The sequence below is a fragment of the Pezoporus flaviventris genome, unplaced genomic scaffold (assembly GCF_033815535.1).
Source record: "Pezoporus flaviventris isolate CSIRO_AGI_PZ_B2104156 unplaced genomic scaffold, CSIRO_AGI_Pfla_v1 ptg000035l, whole genome shotgun sequence".
In the NCBI taxonomy this organism is placed as follows: domain Eukaryota; kingdom Metazoa; phylum Chordata; class Aves; order Psittaciformes; family Psittacidae; genus Pezoporus; species Pezoporus flaviventris.
Window position 1 is genome coordinate 5,783,099 of NW_026892583.1, and position 26,464 is coordinate 5,809,562.

Below are 26,464 nucleotides of genomic sequence, written 5' to 3' on the forward strand. Positions count from 1 at the left end.
ATGATGGAGAATGTTCCCTGGGATGCAGCAGTGGAAGGGGTACACACCAGGCCAGCAAGCGTGCTTGCAAATATCCCTCTGGGCCTGGGGGCTGTTGTTTATGCCAGCACACTGGATGCTAGCACATTTTTCAGTCACACACATTGTGCTGCCCTTTGAAAGCCTGACCTACTGTGACTTTCCAACAGCAGTGCCAAGAGCAGAAGTACTCAGTTACAGGACAAGGACAGAACAGGAGACACACAGATGAACATACTCTTCAGAGACTGGTCTGGAGAAGCTGATGAGCTATGCTAAGTTACAGCACTGTTCTGAAGGCCTTTAGCGACACCCACTAGTAAAGCTTGGCACCCTTGCCATAATGCTTTCTCCTTTGTATTCACCCTAATTTGAAATATCTTCTCTTTCCCACCACAGGAAACACAAGGTAGGAGTGGGCTGTTTTCCTTTAGTTAGTTTTATTTTAGCAGATATGTGTGTGTAAAGTAGCTGTAATGGGCATAATGTCACAACGATGGTATAGTAACAGCACTGGCATTGGAGCACCCCTTTGTTTGAGTGTGGAAAGAGATGCCAAAAGGGAACAGATGTTCAATTTACCTAATCACTGGCAAAGGTGAGCACTTTATCCAACGGAGATAGGCAGCTCCCCTGCCTTCCATCCCATCCCACCCTAAAACCCTCTTACCTCTTCCAAATTCTGGTAGAAAAGTGCCAGAAGAAGGGCAGTCTGCAGTTTCTCTCTCCTATTCTGGGACAGATCCTTGATCTGCTGCTTCCTCTCACGAATGGCATTCAATTTGTGCTGGATCTTTAGCCCTTCCAGTCCACCAACCTTTTCTATCCTGCTTGCCTGTTCTTGAAGAGACATCATCTGAGAAGAGGCAACAAGTCTAAAATTACTTTAATGCTTCCAAATGGTGTAAAAGAAATAAAAACCTCCTTTCCATACCTAAAATCCTACTTTTTTTTCTGGAATGAACCAAGAATAGCAGGGACAAGTTAACTAGCATTTTCCCCCACCCTCACCCTGCAGTATGTCATATCTATGATGTCTTTGTTATTGGTCTCTGTAGTGTACACTGGCTACTTAAATGATTTAAAGCTGTAGCTCCAGGAGTCTTTTGCCACTGATCGTACGGTGCTAGGAATCAGGGAGCAAGCCTGATATCTGAGTGTTCATGTTTCATTGTTTTGTGGAAATCAGGTGTTGGAAGATAGCTCTCAACATGAGTAATCAGTCTGGCAGGGAGCTGGCACAGGTTCTGGGAGCTCATTCCTTCTGGAGAACACAAGCACAGCAGCAGGTTTGAGTTTAGAGCTAGCCTGGATGAATTACAGCAGTGGCCATCAGCCAGGCAGATTCCTTTACATGTAGGTGAGCAATACAGCATCTGTTCTAAAGGTGCGAAGAGGCTAGCCAGTTTGGTACAGACATTGTATAGTAAATGTCTATTTAAATAATTAGACAAGTCATCCCCTCTGACCCATTGTATTTTATGTGCTTTAAAAACCACTGTGGGTTTTTTTTTTTTTCATGAAAAAAGCAGAAACTTCTGATACCCATAACACACACTATGGCTGTATATATTTCTTCTGGTAAGTCCCACTATTCAAGTTCCTAAGCAGTTTTCCTGTCTACAGAGAGACAATACAGGCAGGACTTGGGTATGGCATGTTTAACACTTGTTCTTTACTGCTCTGCCATCTATTTCACTAAACTTCCCCATTTTCTTTTTGGTTCAAGCATATCAGGTGTATTACATGTGTCAGCAATTTGATGTGTAGCTTGGCAGAATATTTGTTGTTGATTTTCGTACCTTTTCATCCTGTGATGCCAGAAGTTTCTCAAAAGCCTCATGTTTCCTTATCAGTTGTTCTACTTCATCTACAGAATTTCCAAGGTCACTGCTTTTCAAATAGATCTATAAAAAGAGTTGAGTATTTTTCTCAATGGAGTAATTATCACATAAACCTGATTCATAAATATAAGGTGAGGCATTAACTCTGCAGTTGGGAGTGAACTTGAGAGGGAAAAAAGGAACAGAAGGCAACTGAAACTGGAAATTAAATCATAGAGCTCCACAGTCTTAAGCAAGAAAGAGAAGCTTTAATGGGTTCGGGTAAGAAAAGTGACCTATCACAGCTTATCATAATCACTAAGTCACAAAGCTGGAATTCCAGAGGTCTAAGCCATCCTTGCCATCCAACACAAGATCAACAAACACTGTTGTGTCTGACAGATGTCTGCATGATTCCTTCTTAGAAGACTTCCAATAACAGAGACTTTGCAGCCACCCTGGGCAATTTATTCCAGTCCTTCATTACCTTTACCATTAACAAGATTTTCCACATATCTAGCCTGAAAATGCATTGCTAACACTTCACCTCATTGCATACTGCCCTCTCCATCACACTAAGGAGATAATTCCTTTTATATTTGCTTTAGCTTTGCATATGTGGCTTTGTACCTGCTTGGAGGCTTTTTGCCTACTGGGATTTCTGTCTTATCTAGGCTAAAACTACCCTGATCTGATCAATCATTCCACAAAGGCTGTTTCTTGACTCCAGTTATTCTTGTTGCCTTCTTCTGGGTTTTCTCCATTTCCACTGATTTTGAAACAGGGTTCCTAATACTTGATGCAATAAGTGGCAATAAGCAATAAGGCCGCCACAGTGAAAGTAGTGAAGACAGCAGAGAGATTATGTGTGTATCTTTCAAGCTGTACTCTTCTGCATGTGCCTGCGTACAGTGCTTAGCTTTACCACAATACCATGAGCTCAAGTTCACCTTGCAATCTAGTATAAGCTTCCAGAAACTTTTCAGAAGAACTGCTATCAGGCCAGCTTGTCTCCATCCTGTATTTATACATCTGATTGTTCTTGGAACATGCCATAACTTGCACCTATACCAAGTGCATTATATCTCTTACTGTCTCAGGCCATACATCCCACTTGCCTGCATTAATTTTATTTACTGTCTGTCCTGTCAGTCTCTGATGCAGAAAGACTTTAGTCCAAAATAACAAATGCAGTTTTAAGGAAACTGACCCCTGCACTATTCACTTCAAACACTGTGAGGATCTTTTCTAACTAAATCACATACATCTCTAAGGCAAAACTGTGTTCCTTGGCTCTTTCCTGATATTAAGAATGCTGACTGCCCAACTTACTTCTTCACTTCCTTCTCCCATGCATCCTGTTACATTCAGTTTTGCCAAACGAAAAAGAATAAACAATGCAGTTATCTATTATCAACAAAAAGTTACCAGATTTTCTACAGGCCACTAGGATTTTATTCCTTTCCAGTGGATTTAATTGCCTTCAGTTTCTTCCTTTATTTGATGACAAGACCTGATGATATCAGAACAAAAATTCCAGTCAGAGGCTCTGATGGGACAGGAGATAAAATTACCTGCGGACAAGGTTCACAGTGGAGTGAACATGACTGGATAGACTTTGGAGTTCAGGTTGCTATGAGGAACTGTATTAATCAGCTGGGCCATAGCACTTTGTAAACCATTTTGTGAGCACATGGAATCACAAGTATTTGGATAAAGATGAGAAATTTCAACCATAACTCTACCTGGGTAAAGTACAATTAGCATAGATGGGAGAAGGATTTGAGATCGATGATATAATGTAAAAGAATTAAGAGGCATTCTTTATAGGAGAGAAAAGGTATTCTCTTCAGCTGCTTTAGAAAACTAGTAATGATGTTCATTGTCTGTATGGAAGTATCAGATGACTGTTTAATCCCACAGAGCATTTTCTGAAGGAGAGGTTTCCCAGGCATGTGTCATGTGCAGGGGAACCCAGACCTACTTGTCAGGGTTTGAGTGCACCAGTAGGCTCTGGTAGCTCTGACCATCCCCTGGACAGCTCTCTTTCTCCCATCTGGGGGTCCCTCTGAGGCTCAGCCCTGGCCCTAGCCCTGTCTGAGTTGCATAGAGGAGAGGTCTGAGTCCTGCCCTGGTCCTCTTGGACAGACCCCAGATTTCAGTCATTACCTCACTTTATTCCCTTGATCTCCAGCTGGTTGATAGAGCCCTTGGCAGCTCTGGCTGAGAGGACTGACAGCCAGACTTGGCCTGACTTTCTGGTTTATGTTTTGGGCAGTTAACGAGAGGGATATTTACAGAAAACCACGCAGAAGAGAATCATACACAGACCAGATGTTTAAACTGCTCTATACTAATCCATGCCAAGTATCAGGAGAAAGGTGAATAAATCTCAACACAGTAATCGCTGTCAAGAAGAGGGGAAGGCCCCTGTACAACACTCCTAAATTTTTGATAAGTCTGGCCCATAAATCACCAGGATGCCTAAAGAAATACATTAACATTAATGCCTCTGTATGTTAAATACAACCCACAGCATGACAGATACCCTATCATTCACACTTCAATCCTCTGATCCATCCTCCTCATCAAGTGTATGAAATTTGACAGATTATAATTTTTTTTTTGAGTGTTTTTGGATTTGATTTGCTCTTGTGAAGGAAGATGCCCACATATGTGGGCTCCAGGTCTGTCTACTCTAATGCTTTGTTAAACTGCTAATGATTACCATCCATATTTACACTGCTGTTACTAACTGAAATAGAAAGTTATCAGCTGAATCTCACTCACTCCTGTTCAGGGTACACAAACATACATCCACATGCTGCATCTCTATTTTGGTGTTTTAGATGCTGTTTTAAAAGCACTGCAGCTTCTCTGTCATATTTTGTGGAATATCTACCACTTTTCGTCAAAAAAGATTTATCTCCTGGACCTTTGTTGAGTAACTGTTAGTAGTGAACCTGCAAGCTTTGTGATACCTGAAGAAACGATCAGCCATTAATTTGCTTGCTCATATATCTGTGGTGGAAGAAAAAGGCAAGGGACATATACTGGTAAAGATAGTTTCTTTCTTTGGAAGAAGAGAACAGAGACATCTGAGAGCATGTGTGGGATAGTGAGTCATAAGCAGCTGCCACTGGAGTGCTCAGTGCCTTGCTCCCACTGAAGATCACTACACACAAATAACACTGAGCATTCAAAGCTGTGCTCCTTCAACTACTATAGCACTGGGAAAACGTCCTCCTGATTTCTGAAAGCTTTGGACCAGGTCCTCCAAGAAGAAGCTTGTGCAAATGCTCTTGAGAAGTAAGGTTTTAATACTGAGAAAGAAAATTGGTGCAGAAGAAAACTGGCTGTGTACGATACAGGCAAGGCAATGGCAATGCACTAGAAGAAAGGAGCCCCAGTAGCATCAACAGTGCTACTCGGAGGGCTAGTGAGATGAAAACTTTCCATTTGTCTTTTGAACAGAAATCTTATGACAGCAATTGCTAGAATCAGAACCACAACATTCTTTTCATTTAAACATTTGTTATACCAATCTGAAAGCAGAATGGAAACTGGCTGCTATGCCAAGATGCTGGCCTGTGGCCAATTACATCACTTCTTGGCATCTTTTTAGACAGGTCCCCAAACCCCTGCTTTGAATAAGACGTGTTAAATTCAAATACTGAATGCTGCATAGCTCTGCTCAGGTAATCTACCAGGGTCTCCCACTGCACACAGCAGGTAGAAACTTTCTTTCACATTTGTTTCTGTTATGAATCACAGTGCGTCATTAGAAATTTGGCTTAGGCACAAAAAAGCACCATAGATTTGACCACTTGCTATTTAAGGGACTCGTTTTTAAATGAAGGCTTGCAAGGATGCTTAAACCACAAAATGGACTTGGCCCTTATGAAATTTGAAATGGAGCGTGTAACAAATAGCCAAGTTATTAACAATGCAAAGCAGAGAAATGGAAGTTTTAACCCTACTTTTTCACTATTTCTGAGCTCATTGTGTAGATTTAGCCACACTGCCATAAGATCTTTCAGATACAAGGTAACGCAGAACTTAATGCAAAGTCCAATAAAAAAATGTTAATTTTAAATAAAACAGTACCATATACACACTTATGTGACAGCACGGGTCAGCTCCAGCTTTTGGAAAAATACTGAATGAAACATTTTAGTCATTAGGATAACTAGGCTCTCTGGATACCAGAACTTCACATTTATACACACTGGAAGCTGACACAGCCCCAAAAGAAATTAGTCTCCAAGAAGCATCATTCTTATTTCTCTAGAAGAAAAACTATTTTAAGTATTTGTGCAAATCCACCCCGTTCTGCTTCTGCTCTTCACAGTGTATCAAACTCCATGTGTTTTGCCCCTCTCTGCCTGCCCTTGACTTGCTGCTGAGATTGCAGGAACTCCACTGAAAATCTTTCAGTCTTAAACATGTACAAAAAGCCAGAATTACTACCAGTTTCAAATGCCTTCACTTAAAACATGCAATTAAGTCCAGACTCTTGCCCAGATAACAAGGTTTGATTTGACTTAAGTCTAATAAAACTAAATATAAAAAAGGATTAATGAATTAATATTTACACTTAGTAAACAAATGTGATTAACATCGTGATTATATACAGTTTACAAATACACTGCACTATGCTTCATTTCAGTAAAAGTTATAACAAGGTATGATACTATAACCATAAGAGGAATAAAACACACTGAAGTTGTTTATATACAAAAAACCCTAAAACAGATCACCTTTTCTATCATACTGTTATCACATTATTGGCCTCTGATCTCTCAATCTAGGTGTGAAATTCTAATGTTAAATGTATTTAAAATGCCCTTCCCGCCTCCCACTGCATTCTGTCCCACCAGCATAAGAATATAATGATCTGATATTGGAAATGCATATGGGAATAACACAGAGAAGTCAGTGTTATTGCTACGATCTCTGCCTCCCACCTACCACTTTCTTCTTCAAAATTTGCATGCTTAACCCCTATAAAGTAGTAGGTGTTAGGCCAGAATCCTATGTCATACAACATCATCATTAAAATATTTACTTATGAAACATTTATCTGAAGGCAGACTAAATTCCTCCTAACCTCCCCATAGTTTCATTGCTAGAAACTTTGCTGGAATACCCAAACTTGACATGCTATGGACACTAAATTCCCTTCATTTCCCTCAGGAAAGGGTGGGACCTCTCTTTTTCTAAGGGGGGAAAAAAAGTGATTTGCTCCTACACACTGAAGTATTTTGGGTTTTGAAAACAAGTATTACTTGTAAAAGTTACAAAACTAGGAGTTAACCATTTAGAAATACAGCATAATCTGACAAGTAAGAAAATGTGAAACAGTGAAACAGAAAACAAGAAAAACTACGTTGAGGATTTGTACCAGGTCCCAGATCAACTAGCAGAGAAGAAAATCAGTTCTTGGCTCTGAAGTCTTGAGCCTTCAAAGTGCGGGGCACTATGGCCCACTTATGCAAAACCTGTAAGCACATGCATAGCATTGAGCATGTCAAGATGACAATAGTACTGTAATGATTAAAATGAAACATTGCAAAGTGCTCAATCAGATCAGAATGCTCAGTTTCATTTTGGTTGGACCAAGCTGTAGCTACAGCCTCAGTGACAGCTGAACACAAGTGGCTTTCCCATTGTCCCATAAAACACCTCTAGCAAATGGGAACATGGCAGGAAGCATGCAAAAAGAAATCCACATGGCTTGATTAACACAGATTAGAACTTCTGTTTGCAAATGTTCCTAGAATGGAATGGAAATCTTCACCACTCTCCTCCCAGATCCAAAGGATGCGATGTTGACAGCTATAGATGGACACCATGCACCTTCTGTGTCTATGTTAGTTGAAGACATGCTATGAGCTGGTATGTCTGTCAAAAGGTTGTCAGGGCATACACTTCTTAGAGTGCATGGCTCCTGGGAAGGTCTCAAACCAGATCTTGCCCAATGGCTAGAAAGCAATCCCGAGCAGCAAACTGGATTCACTGATAGAGAGAGGCCAGCCCCAATCTCCACAGGGTGAAAGGGTGGACCAGCTATATCTGCATCATGTGTTTTGATAAGGATTGTTGAACTTGGGCTTCTTCTAAATTCTCTTACTACCTGGATAGGCATAGCAGTCCAAGGAGTAGCAAGTATCAGGGTGATTTTGGAAACCTTGTGGTGAGCAGGTGTTAGGCCATCACACGGAGTCCTTCTAAACTCTGGCCTAGATGAAGGGTGGTTCTGAAAGATAATCAGCTCTGGATTTAAATTCTTGCCTGTGACCTTATTCCCACTAGCTGAATGTTCTCTTCCAGTCAGCACAGCTGGGGACAGCCATATATCTCTGGAGACAGTCTGCTGGGGAAGGCCAGGATACTTAGAGGAAGTCACATGGAATCTTGTGATTTGAAGGTCTGGAGATCCACCTGAAGGGAAGCCTTGTTTTAGTTTCTGGGGTCCTGTTGGAAGACCAGCTGGAGTTTCAGGAACCTTCTCTAGTTGCGACATGAACAGACTTGAATGGGCATGACTGCTTCCATGGGAGTCTGCTCGAAAAGGCTTTATTGTCAAGCTGCAAGTTGAAATGTAGAGCTTCATTGAAGTATGGAGGTCTGGCATTTTGACATTGCACTGGCTACAGCCATGTTGGGATGGCAGAGAATCGCAAGGTTCTAGGGATGCATGCAGATCTTTGCTGCAGAGTGTAGAGACAGCTGGAATAGCAGACAGATCAACGTCTAGGCGTGATGTCCAGCTTGACGGAGATTTGCAGGAAAGGACATCAGAAGGCAAAGATACAGCAAGCTTCAAGGGTTCATTTTTGTCAGGATAAACATGATGAACGCCTTTTTCTCTTCCTGAATGCTGCTTGTAGGATGCAGATGTTGACTGAGTGCCAGAGCCCTCATATCCATGGCCCCGTGGATCCCCGGGAGGACCAGAACACCTGGGTGTCTCATCAGAAGGACTGACACAGTGACTAGTGCTCCCAAACCCTTTACTCCGGTCTGTGTGTGCCAGGACGACATCTAGCTTTGAACAGTAAGCTCCAGAAGACAGACTGCTTGGTGTTGAGTTGGCATTTCCTGGAGCAATCTCTGCAACTGCTTGACCAGCGGCAGGATGCCATGCTGATTCCTGCATCTTTTGAAAAGGCCTGTCCCGCACGGCAGATTCAAAAGAAGGAGGTGGGATAATTCTGCTGGAAGACAGCATCACTTCCACAGTGGAGACATAGGTTGCAGATGAAAGTTTGCAGTGATGGTCCCTGCATGACATTCTGAAGCTTAGTCCTAAACGAGGCAAAAATCAAAGCCACAGAAGCTCGCCTTTCCCCCTGTTTTTAAAACCAACTCCTAATCCTTTTTCCTTTGGCACTGGAAATTTCCATTCTTCCTCTGAAGCAAAGGAATGAGAGATGAATCAACATTCTCCAGGAAAAAAAAAAACTGAAAAAAAACCCTAAAAAACATATCCACATTCAAAATAAAAAAGCACAGCTCTTCTACTATTGCCACCACCGCCTGTCACGTCTGCAAAGTGATACGAATGTGGGATGGGCAGCAAGATAAATTACTGAGCATGAGGCTCTGCTCCCAGAGTGTTCTGACAGTGAGCTGCAGACAGAGTAGGAGGGAGCCAGAAACGCCTGCCAGAGGCAGCCTGCGAACTCGCTGTTATTTCATGTGTGAAAAAAGGAAAGCAGCAAACCTGAGCAATGCATCTGCTGCCGTGAGAAGGTTAGAACAGAGCAGAGCGTGCTGAGCACTGCTGCTGCTCACAGCAAAAAGGAGTTTATTCTTTCTTTCTTGTTTTCATCTGCTGCTTGTCTGCACTCCGAATGGCAAGATCTCAGTTCACGGGTCTTGGGAGAGTTTCCTACAACAGTTCCATGCACTGGTACAACCAAATTCATAATAAGAAAAAAATTAAAAAGATAGATGTTTGCCTAATTTTCTCCACATGTGCTCTATTTTCTTTAGCATACAACAATCCGAAACTAAATTCTGCAGAAATCCTTTGAAGGCTTAAGTAACTTGGAATGTAATATAAGATGCTGGCATAAAGTCAAACCTGCCACACTGGCACAGACAGCAAATGAGAGAGCACTTCTCAGCAGTAGTTCTTAGTTTAAAATGCTCCTCTGTTGCCTTCTTTCTTCCCGTGTTCCTTGTGCTGCGGGAGACTTGCTCTAAGGCATAAGGATTTCAGGGAAAACAGGATAAAAATTACAGGATGGCAGAAGCTGCTTTCTCACACATATTTTGCAGATGTGCAAAGTGAGATGAACGTAACTGCACTTTGCCTCAAACACAGAAGTCAGAAGAAACACAGGGGTGGAAAGATTGCTTATATTTGTTTACCTGATAGGAATCATTTTTGAATGTGTGTTCGCTTTTGTCCTTTCTGAAAGCAACAAATGGCAAAATTCCCACTGAGAAAGTGGTTTGAGATTCTTCAGTTGATGCCTTGGCCGAATACTTTTTGAACGCGTTTGAATGGACTGTTTTCTTACCAGCCTGTCTATCTCCCTAGGGAGCACAGTCTGCGTCACTAGCAGCCACATTTTAACTCTGTATAGTAGTAACACAGCTCCATCCAAAAGAAATATATTCTTCAAAAGCAGAGAAATAAAATACAGATATTGACTAAAGAACCTCAGTTCATTGTCAAATAGCATATACTGACCCATAAGGCAGACGGTGGCAGCTGCAAAAGACAGCTTTGCAGTTCTTGCTATTTCTCCTTCATTTAGATGGGAGCCCTGCAGCACAGCAATAACCCCTTTGAAGAATGAACACACTTGAGAGGACAAAATTAAAAAGGGATATCCTGGAAATATAGGAATTCCAGCTATAGAGAATCAGAACAATGTTGCTGCTTCTATTCAGGGCCAGGCTGATGCATTTAATTCACATATTAAGAAAAGACTAGAATCCAGTAGAAAGTGAAATCCTTCCTGTTCTTTCATGAGCAGCAAATGAGCCTCCTCTTGCAATGATTTGTTCTCTTTATTGATTTCCTCACATAAATTCTTCAAACATATGGCTTAATTTGCATGTAAACACATTTAGTCTCTGTCTTCTCAGCAGCATAAGAGCCTAAACTTGCAACTCTGTATACTCACTGTGAACTGATACTGCTCTTGAGATGACCATGATTGCCAATATTTCTAGTTCTCAAACCAGTAAAACTGTCTTAAAGATAGCAAAGTATGATTCAAAATGAGCAGGTAGAATTGGAATTTGTGAGTACAGCTGAGATGCGCTTTCACCAACATTTTAGCTCCAAGGTAAACTGATGCTCCTGGGTAGCTGCCTTTTCTTCATGGCACTTCTGCTCAGTGTCAGCTGTGTGATAAAACCAAGATGACAAGAATGGACAACACAAGCATGTATTATTATGATGGAGGAAAGCTAGTAATTCCTGAAAGGAAAGCTGTTCACGTTAGTGGCCAAAATTGGCGCATCCATAGTGAGAGTTGAAACTCATCCTAAATGCTGACAGTCCACCGAGGATCTATTTGTTTGCATCTTTGCATATGAACAAATCCAGCATCTCTTCTTCCCACCTACCAGCACTTATACATTTCCCAGATTAAATCTGAGCACTAATCCACAACAGTCTTTTCCAGGCATTGTGGCATGTTGGAGATGGTAGGGACTGTGTCAGTGAAGGAGGATACAGATGGCAGACTGTGATACCCAGATTACTAATTTCAAAACCTGTGGTATTCTGTAATTCCCCTGGTATACTGCAGGTAGGTACTTGGTCACTGCACCATTGTGACCTACTTTTCTCCTTTATAACAGTAACTCTGTGAGCTTGTAACTGTAATTCCTTACATGCACAGATGTTTCACAGAAAAAACAGTTCTTCAAGCAATAGTGATATTCTAGGGATTAAACATAAGCAAAAATGAGAAACAGAAGGAAAATCAGAGGCAGAGCATGGTGGAAGGACCATAAGGGCATATGGTAACTGTGGCTGCTCCATTCTCTGTACCTGCACAGATGAGAACAACTTGCCGTTGTTCCCCTCTCCTTATTATTGTCATTCTCCCTGACCATAAAATGTCAAGGAGTGATGGGAGGAACAGCCAAGTATCCATGCTTTACTATTCATCTTCTGTGAGAACAACTGAGAAGTTCATAGAGAAGATACTACAAGACAAAGATTCTGATAACAGAACTGGCCTTCGTGGTCCTTAAGGTTACAGTCTTCATTCTCAGGCTTTGCTTTGGCTGAACAAACTTGTGGCAGGAGGTGGGCACCGTGACTGATCTTACCAAGAGAATTTACCCAGTCTGTGATGAACACCCACCCCTTTTGTGGCAGTCTACCTCTCAGCATATGGCAATGGAAAATTCATTTGTATAAATAAGTAATATGAAGCACAGTTTACTCATACAGAATGTGCTTGAGCATAACCAAAAATACCAGCTGCAATCCCTTTCATGTAAGAGTAATATAGTCTTTTGCAACCAGGACACATGACTGAGGGGCAAGAAGGAACACTAAACCATAGTAACTTCCTATGCATCTACCTCTGAGGTATATACAAAGCAGATACTGTGGTCACAGTGCCTCTGCATGTTGGCTGATCTCCATTTCATGCAAAGAGAAAGAACACAGTGGCCAAAATTTTGTAGTTTACATTTCCCCTGATGTTGCTGCCCATGCAGGAGCTTAGCAATAATGTATTACTGCTTCATAGGGAGCTGAGATAGGTATAATGCAAATTGTGCCATTTGCTAACTAAGCAACAAATAAAGTTTTTTTAATGGGCAGACTTACGTAATATCTTACTCCAGAAACCTGAGCTTAGGTGAAACTCTCTTAGTTTCATCCTTTGGCACAAACTCAAAATGCAGGGAAAATCGTAGGGAATTATGAAGATCTGCATTTCCTTCAAGGAACGAGTAGCAGAAGGCTCCAAGCCCATGTGTTCCAAAGGGTTAAGTATCACTACATGGCACAGCTCAGGGTCAGTTTTCCAAAAGATTTAGTGCCAGTGGCAAAGCACTGGTGGAAAACAGAGCTCAACACAAACCAAGAGACATTATATTATGTTGCCAGTGGTCTTGGAGAATTAAGATTTTTCCTTAATAAGAAACAATCCAGAGGTACAACCTCCTTTAGCTTTGCTTCAATCCTTCAGCTTGGCAGCCTTCAGTCCATTGATGTGGTTTGCGTGCCAAGTCTCAGCACAGTTACAGCAGCCTACCAACCCATGAATTTGCAGAGTGACTGGAAAAGACATCTGAATTCTGTACTCAGTTTTGTAATAGCAAATGTCAGACCTCAAGCTGGAACGTTTTTAAATAGTTCCACAAATCCAGGAAAGCGTAAGAAAGACAAAACATAATTTAATATTGGTGAAATAAAAAAAAAATCCATTTCAAGAGCTGCAAAATGTAATAACAAGAATATCTTTCTATCTCTTTGCATTAACCGTAACAGCCCTCTCTTTTCGTGAGAGGAATTTTGTCACTAGCTCATCTTTCTCTGCTGCATCAAACAGAAACTGATATTCCTTACAATTGAATTCTTTCACATGTGTTCACAAGGAGTTCTCCACACTGCTATCAACTACCTTGCAGAACTGAGAAGTTAGCTACTTTTCCTGGATTAACTCACACTGCCAAGATCCGTTTTCCACTAGATGCATTTCCCCAGCACTAACCCTCAGCCTGGGGTGAGATTTCCGGCAACACCTGCAAAGCAACCTCTCTGTCTTCCTTCAAACCCTCTTTACAATTTCCCTTCTCTCTGAAGCCTACAAAACAATTTGTCTATGGTTAAACAATTGGTAAGCGGAGATCTCTTTGTAAAGTGGATTGATACAGACGTATTGTCTCCTTCTTCGGTTGTGACTCATCTGTTAGCTCTTATGTTTATTTGCAATGAACTATCTTTCAGGCAAGGATGAGCTTTTTCTTTCTGGTTCCACACCTAGGCCCATAAGAAAGGGAGGGCCTTTTACAGTTATACATTCCCCAAGTGTTACCACAACGCAGATAACAACGATAAAAACAGCGTCTTGCCTATACATAGAACCAAGGATTTTAAGTTGTAGGCGAACAGTAGTGTCCCTTTTAGCTGAAAGAGTTCAAATGCCTTAAGAGTTTAACTGCTTATTTCAAGTTTACAATTCACTGACCTCCTGTGAGTTCAGGAGCATGTCCAGGTTATCCCAGTCCTTGTAGAACATTTGTTCTTGGTGTATTTTCTCCAGCCACTCCTTCTTCTGTTTCCATTCATTATACACGTTCTCCTTCTCTTCCAACACAGCTTGTAGCTTCTGCTGAATCTGAACACAATTTCCAATAAAAACTCGTGTCAGTCTTTATACCCCATGCACCAGGGTAAGGTGTGAGGAAAAAGGATGAAGTGGAGTAGTGGATAAGATACTTAAATTGCAAAAAAAGTATACAACAGGAAAAAGTACAAGCTCTTGCACTTATATTTGGGCAGAGACATAATCAGAGGTGCCTCATTTCAGGAATGGAGGGGTGCTTCTTACAGCTTACGTGGCAGTCCAAGCCAAGGGCAAAGGAAGATAACTGTTTCTCAGGTGTATCTTCTGGAAACAAATCCTAATTCTTCATTATCTTCAGTAATAACAGTGCAATTATAGCACTTCTAATTAGCATAGGACAGATACTTAAATAAGTTTACAACATAGTATATTCTCCTTGAGAGTGAATACATGCCTCAATGTTAGACTTTGTTTAATTTCAGCTTCCAAACTTTGTATATCCACAGGCTATCTGTAAATTATTTTTTCTTACTTTTTTCTACTGGCAAAGGGATTTACAGTTAGGAAGATTTCTAGTTACTATAGTAATACATTGCAACATTCAACAATTTTCAAGAACTAGCTTGGTCAGATGGGAGAGTAATTTGCATGAACTCTGCAGTTTTATGAAGATATTCAAGAGATGTTAATGAATTGTCAGGGGAGAAGTAAACTAGAGGTACTGAGAAAGAAATAATGCTGTGAGAGTTTTAGAAGCTGTTTAACTTGAGTAAATTGACAACTTGATTTCCATCTCTCATTTCTGGGGAATTAAACCATACCAGCATAATTAATTACTGCAGAAAAGGTTTCAATTAATTTTTAAACTCTCTCATACAATTGAGTGCCTCTATTCTTTGGCAGGTTTTTACTCAGCCTGGTCTGGTATGGATATAGCACTGTAACGTGAAGCAAAGTATTTGTGTGACAACCCAGTTTGGGAAGTGGACAGAATTATCTTCATTGTTCAGAACACAGAGAACTTCTCAAATAAGCTCAGCTTTGCTAGAGGAGACCCTCAGGAGATGCCAGCACTCATCTACTGCTGAGGTGGGAAATGGAATAGATATTTTTGTGTCCAAGCTGGGCAGCACACTGAGGCAAATGTAGGTCATGCATATGGATAATGTGTGAGTGCATGCACGCATTCGTATGCACACAGTGTGATATAGTATAGAATGATAGTTACACTCGTGGTGGGTAGGTGACTGTGTGTGCCTGAACTCAAATAAGTTTCAATTACCTCTTTTGATCCTGTTTCTTTATCTTGCAAGAGTGACTGTCCTAGCTGTACAATGTGACTATACTTCTCTTCTCGTGCTTCAATCTCTGCCAGTAGCTGCTGATGCTGGGTAAGTCTCAGGCTGCTGGTAGATATGTCCCGAATAGTCTCCTTGGCTCTCATTTCCCTTATTATTTCTGCTGTCCATAAGAAATAGTCCCACACCTGGAACCCAAGAAAATGTGAAAGTTGAGGTTAGATTATCAGGCAGGAAAGTCACAGGCCAACCATTTAACTTTAAGTGGAAAATAGGTAATAAAATCACAGATAAGAAAGAAAATATTTCACTAGGGCTTGGAGTACTTCTATGAATTTTAGCAAGGCTGGATAGCATGACTACAGGAATTTCTATATATTATATATGCGTTAAATCAAATATGTTTTGTTATACCATAAGCATAATCAATCAATATTGTATCACATTGATGACAACATGGTACCATTTATTGCCCTTTAATCCATTATTCTTTAAGTGTTTTCTGGTGTATTCCTTCACAGGAGATAAATTCTCTGTGACTTAACTTTAGCTAATACAAGTCTATTCAAAACTTACGTTGTATGCATATTCTAAAATGAGAGTTTCCAAGTGAAAAACAGACATACCCTAATAAGAGGTAGAAAAAGGGCAAATCACAGGTCAGAAAAAAGTTCTTAAGCATATCAGAACCTGCAAGATTCAGCTCTTTATTTGTGTAACTCTATGACTGAGATAGATCTGCACAGAAACACAGTGCTGGGAGGAATAAAGATGTAATGCAAGTTTACTTTCAAAATCTGATGAAACAACAAAGGTATTTACAATACCTTAAAACGTCTGAAGCATTCAGCTTAGGCAATTGTAAGCGTGAAAATTCTAAACTGAATCTCTGAAAGTATTTTTTACTGTGAGTGAGGAAACTTGTGCAAAGAAAACCAGTTTGACATTTTCTGTATGACTTTTTCTGCATTTGATTCTGTAACTTCACCAGTCCACTTACTTTAGGCCTCTCATTTAAATCTGTAATAGGTGTTTTGCTCTTATTTGTGAGTTGGTAAAAAATAGGACTGCAAAGGACTGTACTGGAGATTAATTGGATTTTGGTATAGTTTGATCCTGTTTGGGTTAGTTTATTCAATTCTGAGGTGGTGAATGGTCTTTTAGGTTTTAAGTGTATTTTAGAAGGCTGTTATGTATACTAAGAGATGAACAAAAAAGTTCTTTTACTGTAGAGAACGAAAAATTTTGTGAATGATTGCTGGCTGTTCTGCTGAAGGAAACTCTGTAATGGAAATAGCTTCTTGCTTGTTCCATTTCACCCAGGGATTTTTACCTATATCACGAAATTTTTGCACAGCTCAAATCTGGCTTGTGAACAGTTCAGCTGGAAGAAGTATTTTCAGAAAAGCACCACAAAATTGAAATTAATCAAGCTAGGGATTTAGATTTTAAAGCCAAGATACTCTTTTCTTAAAGATAGTGAACAGAGCTATGAAATGATTCTTTAAAAAGACCATGGTCCCTTTAAAGGGGCTTACATAGTGCACATGTGTTGGCATCATTTTAATTTGCAGAACTAATTCACACATAGCTGGATGTCACTGTAGACACTAACACTGCATTTGGCCCTGCAAATGTCTAAGAATCCTCGAGATTTTAAGCTAAGCGCTAGGAAAAAATCCATAAATCTCAGGATTCTAATGTGGTGGACTAAGTCAAGAGCCAATGAGAGGTTATTGTACTGCCACTGCCAGCATATTTAAGACTAGGTATCAGTCTGAGGGAAACTCCTAAGCAGAGCCTGTCCAAGACCATGCAGATCCTAGTACAAACTTCAGAACAAGAACCTCAGATCATTCAGAAATATTTGGAGCCTAAATTCCTTTTCCTCGACGGACTTGGAGGATTTGGAGCCCTCTGCTGTTACTGTGTGCTGTCAGTTAGGGCCAACTGCTATTCAATCAGACTAAGAGTGTACTTGATGGGATTCAAGGAGATACACCTCTAGAATCCTCAGTTAATGGCAAGCTGCTTTGTTTTTGTTTCACTGCTTACTCTGTGTACAATTACATTCAGCAATGGGGGGGATGTTCTGCAGCAAAGCTGCTCTAACCAACCTTAGAGCTACTGACAATTAGATGTGACTGTATAGCCCTGCCTTGTGCCATTTGGACAAGCTTACCAAATTTGCAGAAACAGCCCTTCACTTCTTCAGGAAGTATTATCAGAAAAGGAGGTGAAAATTGAGAGGACCAGGAATATTTCTTGTGAGCAGGCTGACATCAAAGAGACAGTGAGGTGCCTGAGGCATAATGCTATCTAGGCATGTCACTGAGAATACAGTCACCTGGCTTTGTCATTTTGTTTTATGATGTTAAGAAAGCACTTTAATGACGGTGTAGCCCTCTGCTAAGCACTGACAGATTTATATATATTTTAGGGTGTTCATTGCTTGTAAATTTACCAATGAAGATGAAAGGACACATTGCCAGAGTAAGAAATGGGCTATAGTTCTGCCATTCAGATCACAGGATGCATCACCTCTCGGTTCAACTGAACCGTTCAAGAATACAAAGAATGTAAAAGTATTCTGGAAATCTACGCTAGCAACTTACTTCATGATAAAAGAGGACACCCTCGCTACTTTAGTACCTGCTACTGCAGTACTTGCAGCAATTACTGACTGATCTGCAACGGTATATCTGCAGTGCCTTCAATGAGACTCCTGACATTTGCAATGTATTCCATAGCAAATCATAGCTCAGTGACCTACTGAGTTCTTTGGAGACAATGCTGCTGTGCATTGTGAGTGATGGTATGTTGATATATGCATGTCACTGTGTTTAAGCAATTTGAGAGGTTACTGCAAAGACCAGTGAGTTGCATTGGATACATTCCATGAAGTAAGTTAACTGAGGGTTATTGCATGCCCTGAGAAAGAAAAATTTTTAGGCATTTTAAAAGGGAATCTAACATCTATTTTTATTGCTCTTACTCAGTTTTTGATAACACTTATGCTACTCCTGTGAAGCAATGACTGTTTCTGACAACTATCAGTTATACTATAGACAGTTGGATACAGGCTTTCCTTCATATAGAGGGTAAAAACCTTATCCTCTAACACCTTTAAAATAGTTAGAAGCACTTAAATACTTGATTAATAACACAGATAGCACATACAGCCTTTTACATCAATCTTTGCAGCTTGGATGTACACCCGTGATTCACACGCATTGAAGGTATCTTTCCCCTGTGTACCAATGGACGGAAGGCTGAAGTGCTTACATGTGCCTGAAACTGGTAAAGCTTGTATGCTTGTTCCAGAAGTTTCTTGCGCAGTTCCACTTTAGACTTCAGGGCCTTCCAGTTGGTCACTATTGCCTGCTGCTTTGATTTCATGTCTGCCACCTGCTTCTTTGAGCAATGGGTGAGCACATGATCTGCAGAGAGGATCAGCTCCTGCAGCTATATGCAGGAACAAAGAAGAGAGTAGGGAAAACAGAATCAGAGAGATGCAGCTAGTATCAGAAAAGTACAATAAAGGGTATGGTAACTGTACATGAAACTACAACTTAAACATTTTCTAACCTAACTTTTCTCATGCTAAAGAAAAGCGTCCCTAATTTCAATTCTGTGGAATAACAGTGACATCCAGTGTTTGCTAAGGCTCATCACAACAGTGATGTTTTAAATAAGCAGGCAGATTTTATTTCTCCTTTTTACAATACCATTTATTACATGAGTAATGCAACTAATAGCTGTGTGTCGTTTCCCCAGTGACCATATAGAATAACATTTTCTTCATGCATATTTAATGCTTTCTTACCTTTAAAAGTAACAGCTGTTGGGATCAATTCTAGTGTTACCTGCTGCAAGGCCAAAACATGAGGCCATAATACTGGGATAACTACTTCACATGCTATGTTTACTATACCATTATATATACTAAAAAAATGGATGAAGAGAAAACTCATTAGTTTTATTTGTCCAGTTGAAGCTAAGCAAAGCCCCAAATACAAGCAAATTTTTTCATAAGCTGAAACTTTTCGTAATTTTGTATAATGAGCTATATCCTTCTTACAGTCCACTTCCTACCATGCTAAACTTGTTGAAAATTCCAGACTGTCCCATCCTTCCTTCTATAATCCTCTACAGTCAATCAATGCATGTTGTGTTCAGTGAACATTCAGTTTCTCTGCACACAGAACAGATTCTGGATGTTTCCCTGTAATTACCTGGAACACTTTGAAGAAGGCTGTAAATATATCATAAAGCCTGGCATGATCGCACATTTCAAACAGCATTCAAAAATATCCCTGTGAATCAGTTCAATAGGCAGCACTTATTATAATGCATCCCTTACTCGCAACGCTCTAAATGATCCACTTTATCATGGCCATAAGACCTTGAACACATTAAAAAAGCAGAAGACTAAGGAAGACCTTTAGAGATTTCCAGGCTTGCACAGAGCTACACATTGAAGACCATAAATGACTTTCGTTACCTGCTGCTCATTCCCAGACAGCTCGTGCTCCAAGGCCACATGGTTCCGGAGCTGGGTTTGCACACCTCTCATGTCCTTAGCAACATCATCTGGAATACTTTTGGACTTCTCCTAGAAGGAAGAAACCAGAGAAAGCTTTGTTACTGTCTACTTCCAAACAAAACACACTACAAGCCTACTTTAATCACTTTGTGTAGTGCAACCACATTGTTAACGACATCCTGGGTTACTAAACTACGATAGGTAAAAGGAGACAGAAAAATCTGTTCCAGGACATCTGTCCTAGTAACTCACTTGTAAATATCTTAGTGATAAAGCTATCCAGCTGGACCATGAGATGAAGGTTCAAATCTTTCCTTGATCAGACAAAACAAGAGAATGTTTTGCAGACTTCTGTTGCGAATCAGCCTTGAATAGCTACTGCAGTGGCATAGAGTGAATACTTAATGGAGCATTATCAACCAGTAGTTTCAAGCTATTCTGTAGGAAACAGGTGGTCTATTGCGAACCACATTTAGATAAAAATTTTGCAATAAATGCTTAGGAAAGATTACTGTAAAGATGAAATGGAGAAACCATCACATTAAAGGGGACTTAAACATTTATTTAGCTCAACAAAGGTTCTGAGGGGATGTAGTTGTCACACAGTCATACACTGCGAGCACAGCAAGGAGAAAGAAGAGGCAGTTCAGCTGGAGGACAACATTGTTGCTAGAATAAAATGATTAGAAACTTGTTTCAGGTCAGTTTAGGTGAAAATTAGAACATTCCTATCCATTGGAGAAACGCCTTTCTATAATAGATTCACAGGCAGATTCGGTGTACCAACAATGTGTCTGAGAATCATAAGAAATGTCCACAAGTTAAACTAAAATAAACTTTGAATGAGACTTTCCCATTATTTTTTACCTCAATATGGGCCAGAGCATCTGTCAGATCTTGGTAACACTTGTGAATCACTTCAGCATCTCTCAGTCGCTTACCTCGGAACCTGGTAATTTCCAACAGCTCCTCCCAGGAGTTCCTACAAGGGAGGATGTGGAAAAAGACCATATAAGAGGAGTAAAGGAGACTAACAGTCTGAAGAAAGACTGAAAACAAGTCCTTCCCTTACTTTGTTTTTCATTCCTGCTGTGAAATTCTCTTGAAGCAATTCTTTGAGTGGCAGCATGTCTCTCACCTTACTCTGTCCATGCCCTGCCTGCTCCAGGCATTAAAATAGATGATCCTGTATAAAGGTGCTCTTTTCCAGTATGCTTTTCAGGTTTTATAGGCAGGACTCGGAGGACTGATTCAAACCCTACTATTCCTTCATGAAATATTCTCTTTTGGACCAGTTTGGACCGATACTAGGCATAAGAAACTCAGAACACCTTGATACTGTTCTGCAGAGCAGTCATGAGATTCAAACTTGAAAATCAGAAGCAACTAAACTCTTAGCCTTTCGGTTAGGTGATCCTGTTTCAAAGGGCAAAGGAAGTTGATTCACCCCTTACTTGTAAAGCACCTCTGATGCAATTGACAAGAAGCCAAATCAGAGAGCAGATAATGTCTGCATTGTAGAAGTCTATTTTTAAACAAGGCATGGCGGCAGTGAGCAAACCACATATTTTGCAATTAGAGAACTGGGAGGGCATGCCTTATCCTTTTCTAATTCCTTCTCACTTCCTCCTTATCGAGAGTGAATTGAAAGGACAAAGCCTCATAGAGCTAACACAAGTATCCTACCTCAGCTCTTTCTGCTTCTGCCGAATTTCCCGGGAGTCAGAATGCCCACAGTTCAGCAAGTTGTCTGCCAGCTGCTGGCAAGCCATAACTCTTTTCCCAGCTGCTTCCAACTGAAGTTGGAATGTGTCATATTTGGCACAAAGTTGCTTTTGAAGGAAAAACAAAAGTAACAAACCAGGCATTTTGAGTGCTCTCTTTTCCCAAACATGCCTCCTGTATGTTTGTACGTACAGTACGAAACACAGGTAATAAGATGATTATATTCAGAGATGGAGAAACTGCAGAGAATGATTCCAAAACCCATGAGGAGATACAAACTATTAGCAAAAACATGAAGTCTGCTATGCAGATGGGAAGCAGAAACGTTATTACCAGGGACAGATACAAACTTTCAATGTACAATGAATTTAAATTATTAAATTATATGTATTTACTTCATGAATGCAAATGTGTGTTCAGTACTGTAAGTGGAAAATGTAGTCTGATTTTAAGATTTAAGATACAAGATATTTTGAAATAAATTATAAAAATGAGGATTCTGAATGGCTATTGATATGTAATGGGCTGACATTAGTTTCTGTGCCATGTGAAGAGGTATTACTATAGATGTCTGTACATCAGCATTCATGATGAAAGAAATCCTTAATGGACACCACACTGAAAAATCTGGTTATTAAAAATAGAAAGGAGTTGCTTCTGAAGGCATAGACATTTTAGCATGCAGTTGTTTCATGCAGCTCAGCCCCCACGGTAACAGGATGGAAGTGTTAGGCAATGCTGCTTGCCTGTCATGAGTCAATCCTTCCCACCCACTCTTCGCCCTTTTCCCTCTGTATCTCCCAGTTATTCATACTTACTTCTTACTGTGTCTAATAAGTTTTCAAGGACAAATTTAGAATCTTTGTACAGTCTTACTATGTATAGTTTGGTTGCCTTTTGATCTGTTACTCAAAAACCTCACCAAGACGTGTTCATAATCATTTCCATAGTCTTCAGCGCTGGCTGTTTGTTTCTGCTGAGTGATCCAGTCTTGCAGATCTTCATATTCTCGTAGATACTCATGCAAGACAAGAGTCTCATCCAGCTTCTTCCTTCTGTGGGGGGAAAGAGAGAAGACAATACAATTAGACCAAGGAGGGCACTCAGTAGCTTTCTTCCTACAAAATCCCCAAAACCTCTCACCATCAAGGCTCATTCTCTCTAATGAAAGAGCTGACTTTTTTTCTCGGGATTAGAAATTATATCTGTAGGATGACAGCTTCAGTCAGGTCAGACCGAATGGCTGAGTTTCCAAGAAAAGCACTGTGCCTAGCTGAGCTCAATCCCTGGTTTTGTTTTTGTTGTTCTTTTTGTTTTGGTTTGGTTTGGGTTTTCTCCTATGAGAATTCCCTTCATGTTTTTCCAGGTCTGGAAAGAAAATGAGAAGGAAATCTTTCTAACTGAGAGTGGTACATCAGAAAGGCAAATGCTACGAAATGCATGTATGCAGTTCTGCTCATATTGCCTATTCAGCAAAACTGCTGCAACCTGCTGCATATTTCTGGTTGTCGAGAGTATCTTATAATACAGCCTGAGGTATAAACAAAATACCCATTTTCCATCTGCTAACACTGTCTGGCCATTGTTGAAACATTCCAAGAAAGTTTAACCTAGGTTCCTTGTAGAAATCACAATTGCTGCTAGCCTGCTGAAAGAATCCACCAAGGACAATGCAGGTCAAATGTACAAACCAGAGCACCAATGAGGCGCCATAAGACCCAGATTAACGTTAAGCATGAATGAACACAAAACATTTCTGTGTCCAGCAAACACAAAAATTATTTCTATATACTGAGTATTTTCCTGAACTTTTCATTCACAGAATTTTCTTTTACATATAATAAAAAATAAATGGTAAAATAGTAGTATTTCTTCTAGGTTTAATTATTCTAGTATTCAGACTCCATTTGTTATTGTACTTGCAGAGCCCATTCCTTTTCTGAGTGAAATTTTTGTGTAGGAAAACCCTAAAACTGTTCAGTTATTTGTTCCTGACAACAGAACAGAAGTGCTTAAAAATCCTGTGTACAAGCAAACTGTCCTGTTGTAAATATCTTACTGTAACAATAACAGAAAGGAAGTGAAATCAAAAGTAAATGAATCATCAAAAGGAAAACCTTTCCTATACTAGCACTGTCACTGGTCATATAAACAACTGTGATTGTCTCCCTTCTGCTAGGTAATGAATTAGGCAATTTTCAAACACCCTTAAGGAAACCTTTTAAAAACATTTTTTCCCCTTTTGATAGCAATTCCAAATCCCACAAAGGCAAGTCAGAATGTGGCATCTCAAGTCACATTACAGGTGGATGATGAAGGGTAAAGAGGAAATTTGGGACTTCAAAATCCTCAATATATAGCCAAACTCCCTGAATAAAATGTAGGGTTCTTGCTTAGCAATTATGGAAAGCTCATAGGTGCATGCGACTCTAATACAGAAACAAGTGATTTCCTAAATACAGTTGAAAAAAGAGGAGATAATGGATATGATGTGAATTCCAGTGAGGTAACTGGAGATACACTTTGTTGACTTCAGTGGGCTTTGAATCAAACCTAGGATACAAGAGATAGTTCTAGTTTATACCTTGCTGCTGCTAGTTCTTGCAGCTCCTGGAGTCTTGACTGAACTTGCTCCTTTGGTGCATCAACCTCAACACACTGGATGAAGCCCACGAGAGGAAGAGTTTGGGCACTTTCACTCAGTTCTTTCATCAGATTTTGGTAAATTGCAATCTCATGCTCCAGTGCCTGGCAGAGAAAAAAGTTGATTGAGAGCCAGTTGTCCAAGATATTCACTGTTTGAACTTTTGCACCAGCCTACGGTGTAGTCATTGAGACATTAAAAGGGGAGAAAAGCTTTCTGAAAGTGACATTTCCAAGACTTGATCAATTTTAGATCATTTTCTAGCAACACTTTTGGAAGGGGGGAAAAAAAGTGTACATACATTCAAACAAGTTAGGTGAATAAATTCAATTAGAAATTCCTGATGCACTATTACGCAGAAAAAAGCGTTCTGCAATAATACTCTATCTGTATTTTGGATTTTAGGAAAAAAAACAAGGCTTCTGCATTCATCTGTTGAGACTGAACAGAAGAAGGCTGAACTGATCATAGTCAGTTTTGGCCTCAAAAAAATGAGAATATTCACCAGTATCTTTTTTTCCCCAAACTGCATTTTTTCCAACCATATTAGTAAGCTTCATTGATCTTTTCTATCAGTCCATTTACATGTAGACATCCACCAATGCAAAATATCTTGTAGATGACTGGACACTTGAGTACCAATAAAACAGAAAATCTTGCAACTGCAGACAGACCAGAAAACTGGGCCAGCATACAGAATTTAAGCAGAGAAATACCTTATGTTTCTTGAGGAGTTTCAGTGTTCCATCTTCATCCTTACCATAGTCCTTGCTTGTCACAAGTGGGTATTTTTCTGCTATCCAAGCCTCCAGGTCTGAAGTATTCATTAAAAACTATCAGTTAAAGAGAAAGTTAATCAGTTTCTACCTTAACTTTCGAAACACTAATGTTATCTTTTTGACCTAATAAATTCTATAGGGAAGGTTCACTGTAAGATTTACTGTGATATTTTATTAAATAACAAATAAAGAATATTTCATAGGAAGAACTACTATCCCACAGTATTCTGCCAAATCATATAAAGGAGAAAGAAGCCACAAGATGGAAGACTTCAGTACTGGATAACTAAGATCTTCTCCAGGCATTAGAGCTCTGGCAGTAAGTTTCAAGTTGTCTCACTCTACTTTCTTCACATCGGTATCCTTACTTGACCCTTCCTTTACCTTATTCACTAAGGGTAGGGCTTAACTGTGTGACATCACTGTGATACTTCTCTTTCCTCTCCGTGAGAAGTTCAAATCACCTCTAAGAATCAGGCTTCATAAAGGCTATAGGAAAAAAGAGCCGGATGACCCAGTTCTCCAGGGAACATACTGCAAATGCCGTTTATGTCTACAAAACTCTATTCCCATGAGTCTGGCATCACACAAGTGAACTGAACACCAGTCCCAGTGAAGCTGTTCTGTTATTCACTTTACAAGTTTGACCCTCTTGTTTGTCTGAAGAAGCTGCTTTGTAAGTACATTGCTGTAATTTGTACCTCATGGAAGCCAACTGAGTGTTGCAGCTGCTTCATCCTTTCCTCACAGGCCTTCTCCAAGCCCTGCCAGGCCGTCATCAGCTCCTGGCATTTCTCACTTATTTTCTGAGCTGATGGGTGCTGACCTACGACCATTGCCTTTCCTTTATCCAGGACCCGCTGGACTTGCTGTTTGTGGGCATTCACTTCTGCCTGCAGTTCCTGGGAATGAGATGAAAGAAAAAATAGGAATAAAGGAAGGGTATGTGAGGACAATGAAATTCTGTATGTTCCTAGTCCTAGGACAGTGGGCAGAGCATAGCCAGTGGAAACACGGGTTGTCTATTTCTACAACAGTTACAGCCTTAGCCACTAGTCCCAGCCCCTCTTGTATAGCGCTCTGCACTTGGTGCTGCCATTGAGGGAGAATATAAGAGTCTGTAAGGTGGCAGCAGACATCCCTTAACTCAGCATTAGTCACCAAAATTCTTAGCTTGGTGCTCTGGTCTGGGCCTACCCCTTCTTCTTACCAAGAGCCTTCCCCTGCCCAGCAGCCAGCGAGGTTTGGGAGAGGAAGCAGGACAAGGGATGAGACACAAAGATGGTGGATTCAGAAGAAAGTGTTGAGCTGCTGATGGGAACATAAAATACCCCAGAACATGAATGGGCT

The 26,464-nt window shown here is 40.3% G+C and overlaps 1 protein-coding gene across 1 annotated transcript in view; it reads right to left on the reverse strand.

Moving 5' to 3' along the window:
- The window catches only part of SPTBN5 (spectrin beta, non-erythrocytic 5), a 94,156-nt gene that overhangs the window by 38,008 nt on the left and 29,684 nt on the right, over positions 1-26,464 (reverse strand). Inside the window, exons 25-36 of the mRNA XM_061462355.1 lie at positions 25,816-26,016; positions 25,052-25,168; positions 24,276-24,439; positions 22,614-22,746; positions 21,653-21,798; positions 20,834-20,948; positions 19,925-20,035; positions 18,706-18,885; positions 15,405-15,608; positions 14,024-14,173; positions 1,821-1,925; positions 689-874 (exon numbers count right to left, since the gene is read on the reverse strand). Coding sequence (XP_061318339.1) covers positions 689-874; positions 1,821-1,925; positions 14,024-14,173; positions 15,405-15,608; positions 18,706-18,885; positions 19,925-20,035; positions 20,834-20,948; positions 21,653-21,798; positions 22,614-22,746; positions 24,276-24,439; positions 25,052-25,168; positions 25,816-26,016 — 1,812 coding nt within the window. The remainder of the gene's footprint in view (positions 1-688; positions 875-1,820; positions 1,926-14,023; positions 14,174-15,404; positions 15,609-18,705; positions 18,886-19,924; positions 20,036-20,833; positions 20,949-21,652; positions 21,799-22,613; positions 22,747-24,275; positions 24,440-25,051; positions 25,169-25,815; positions 26,017-26,464) is intronic.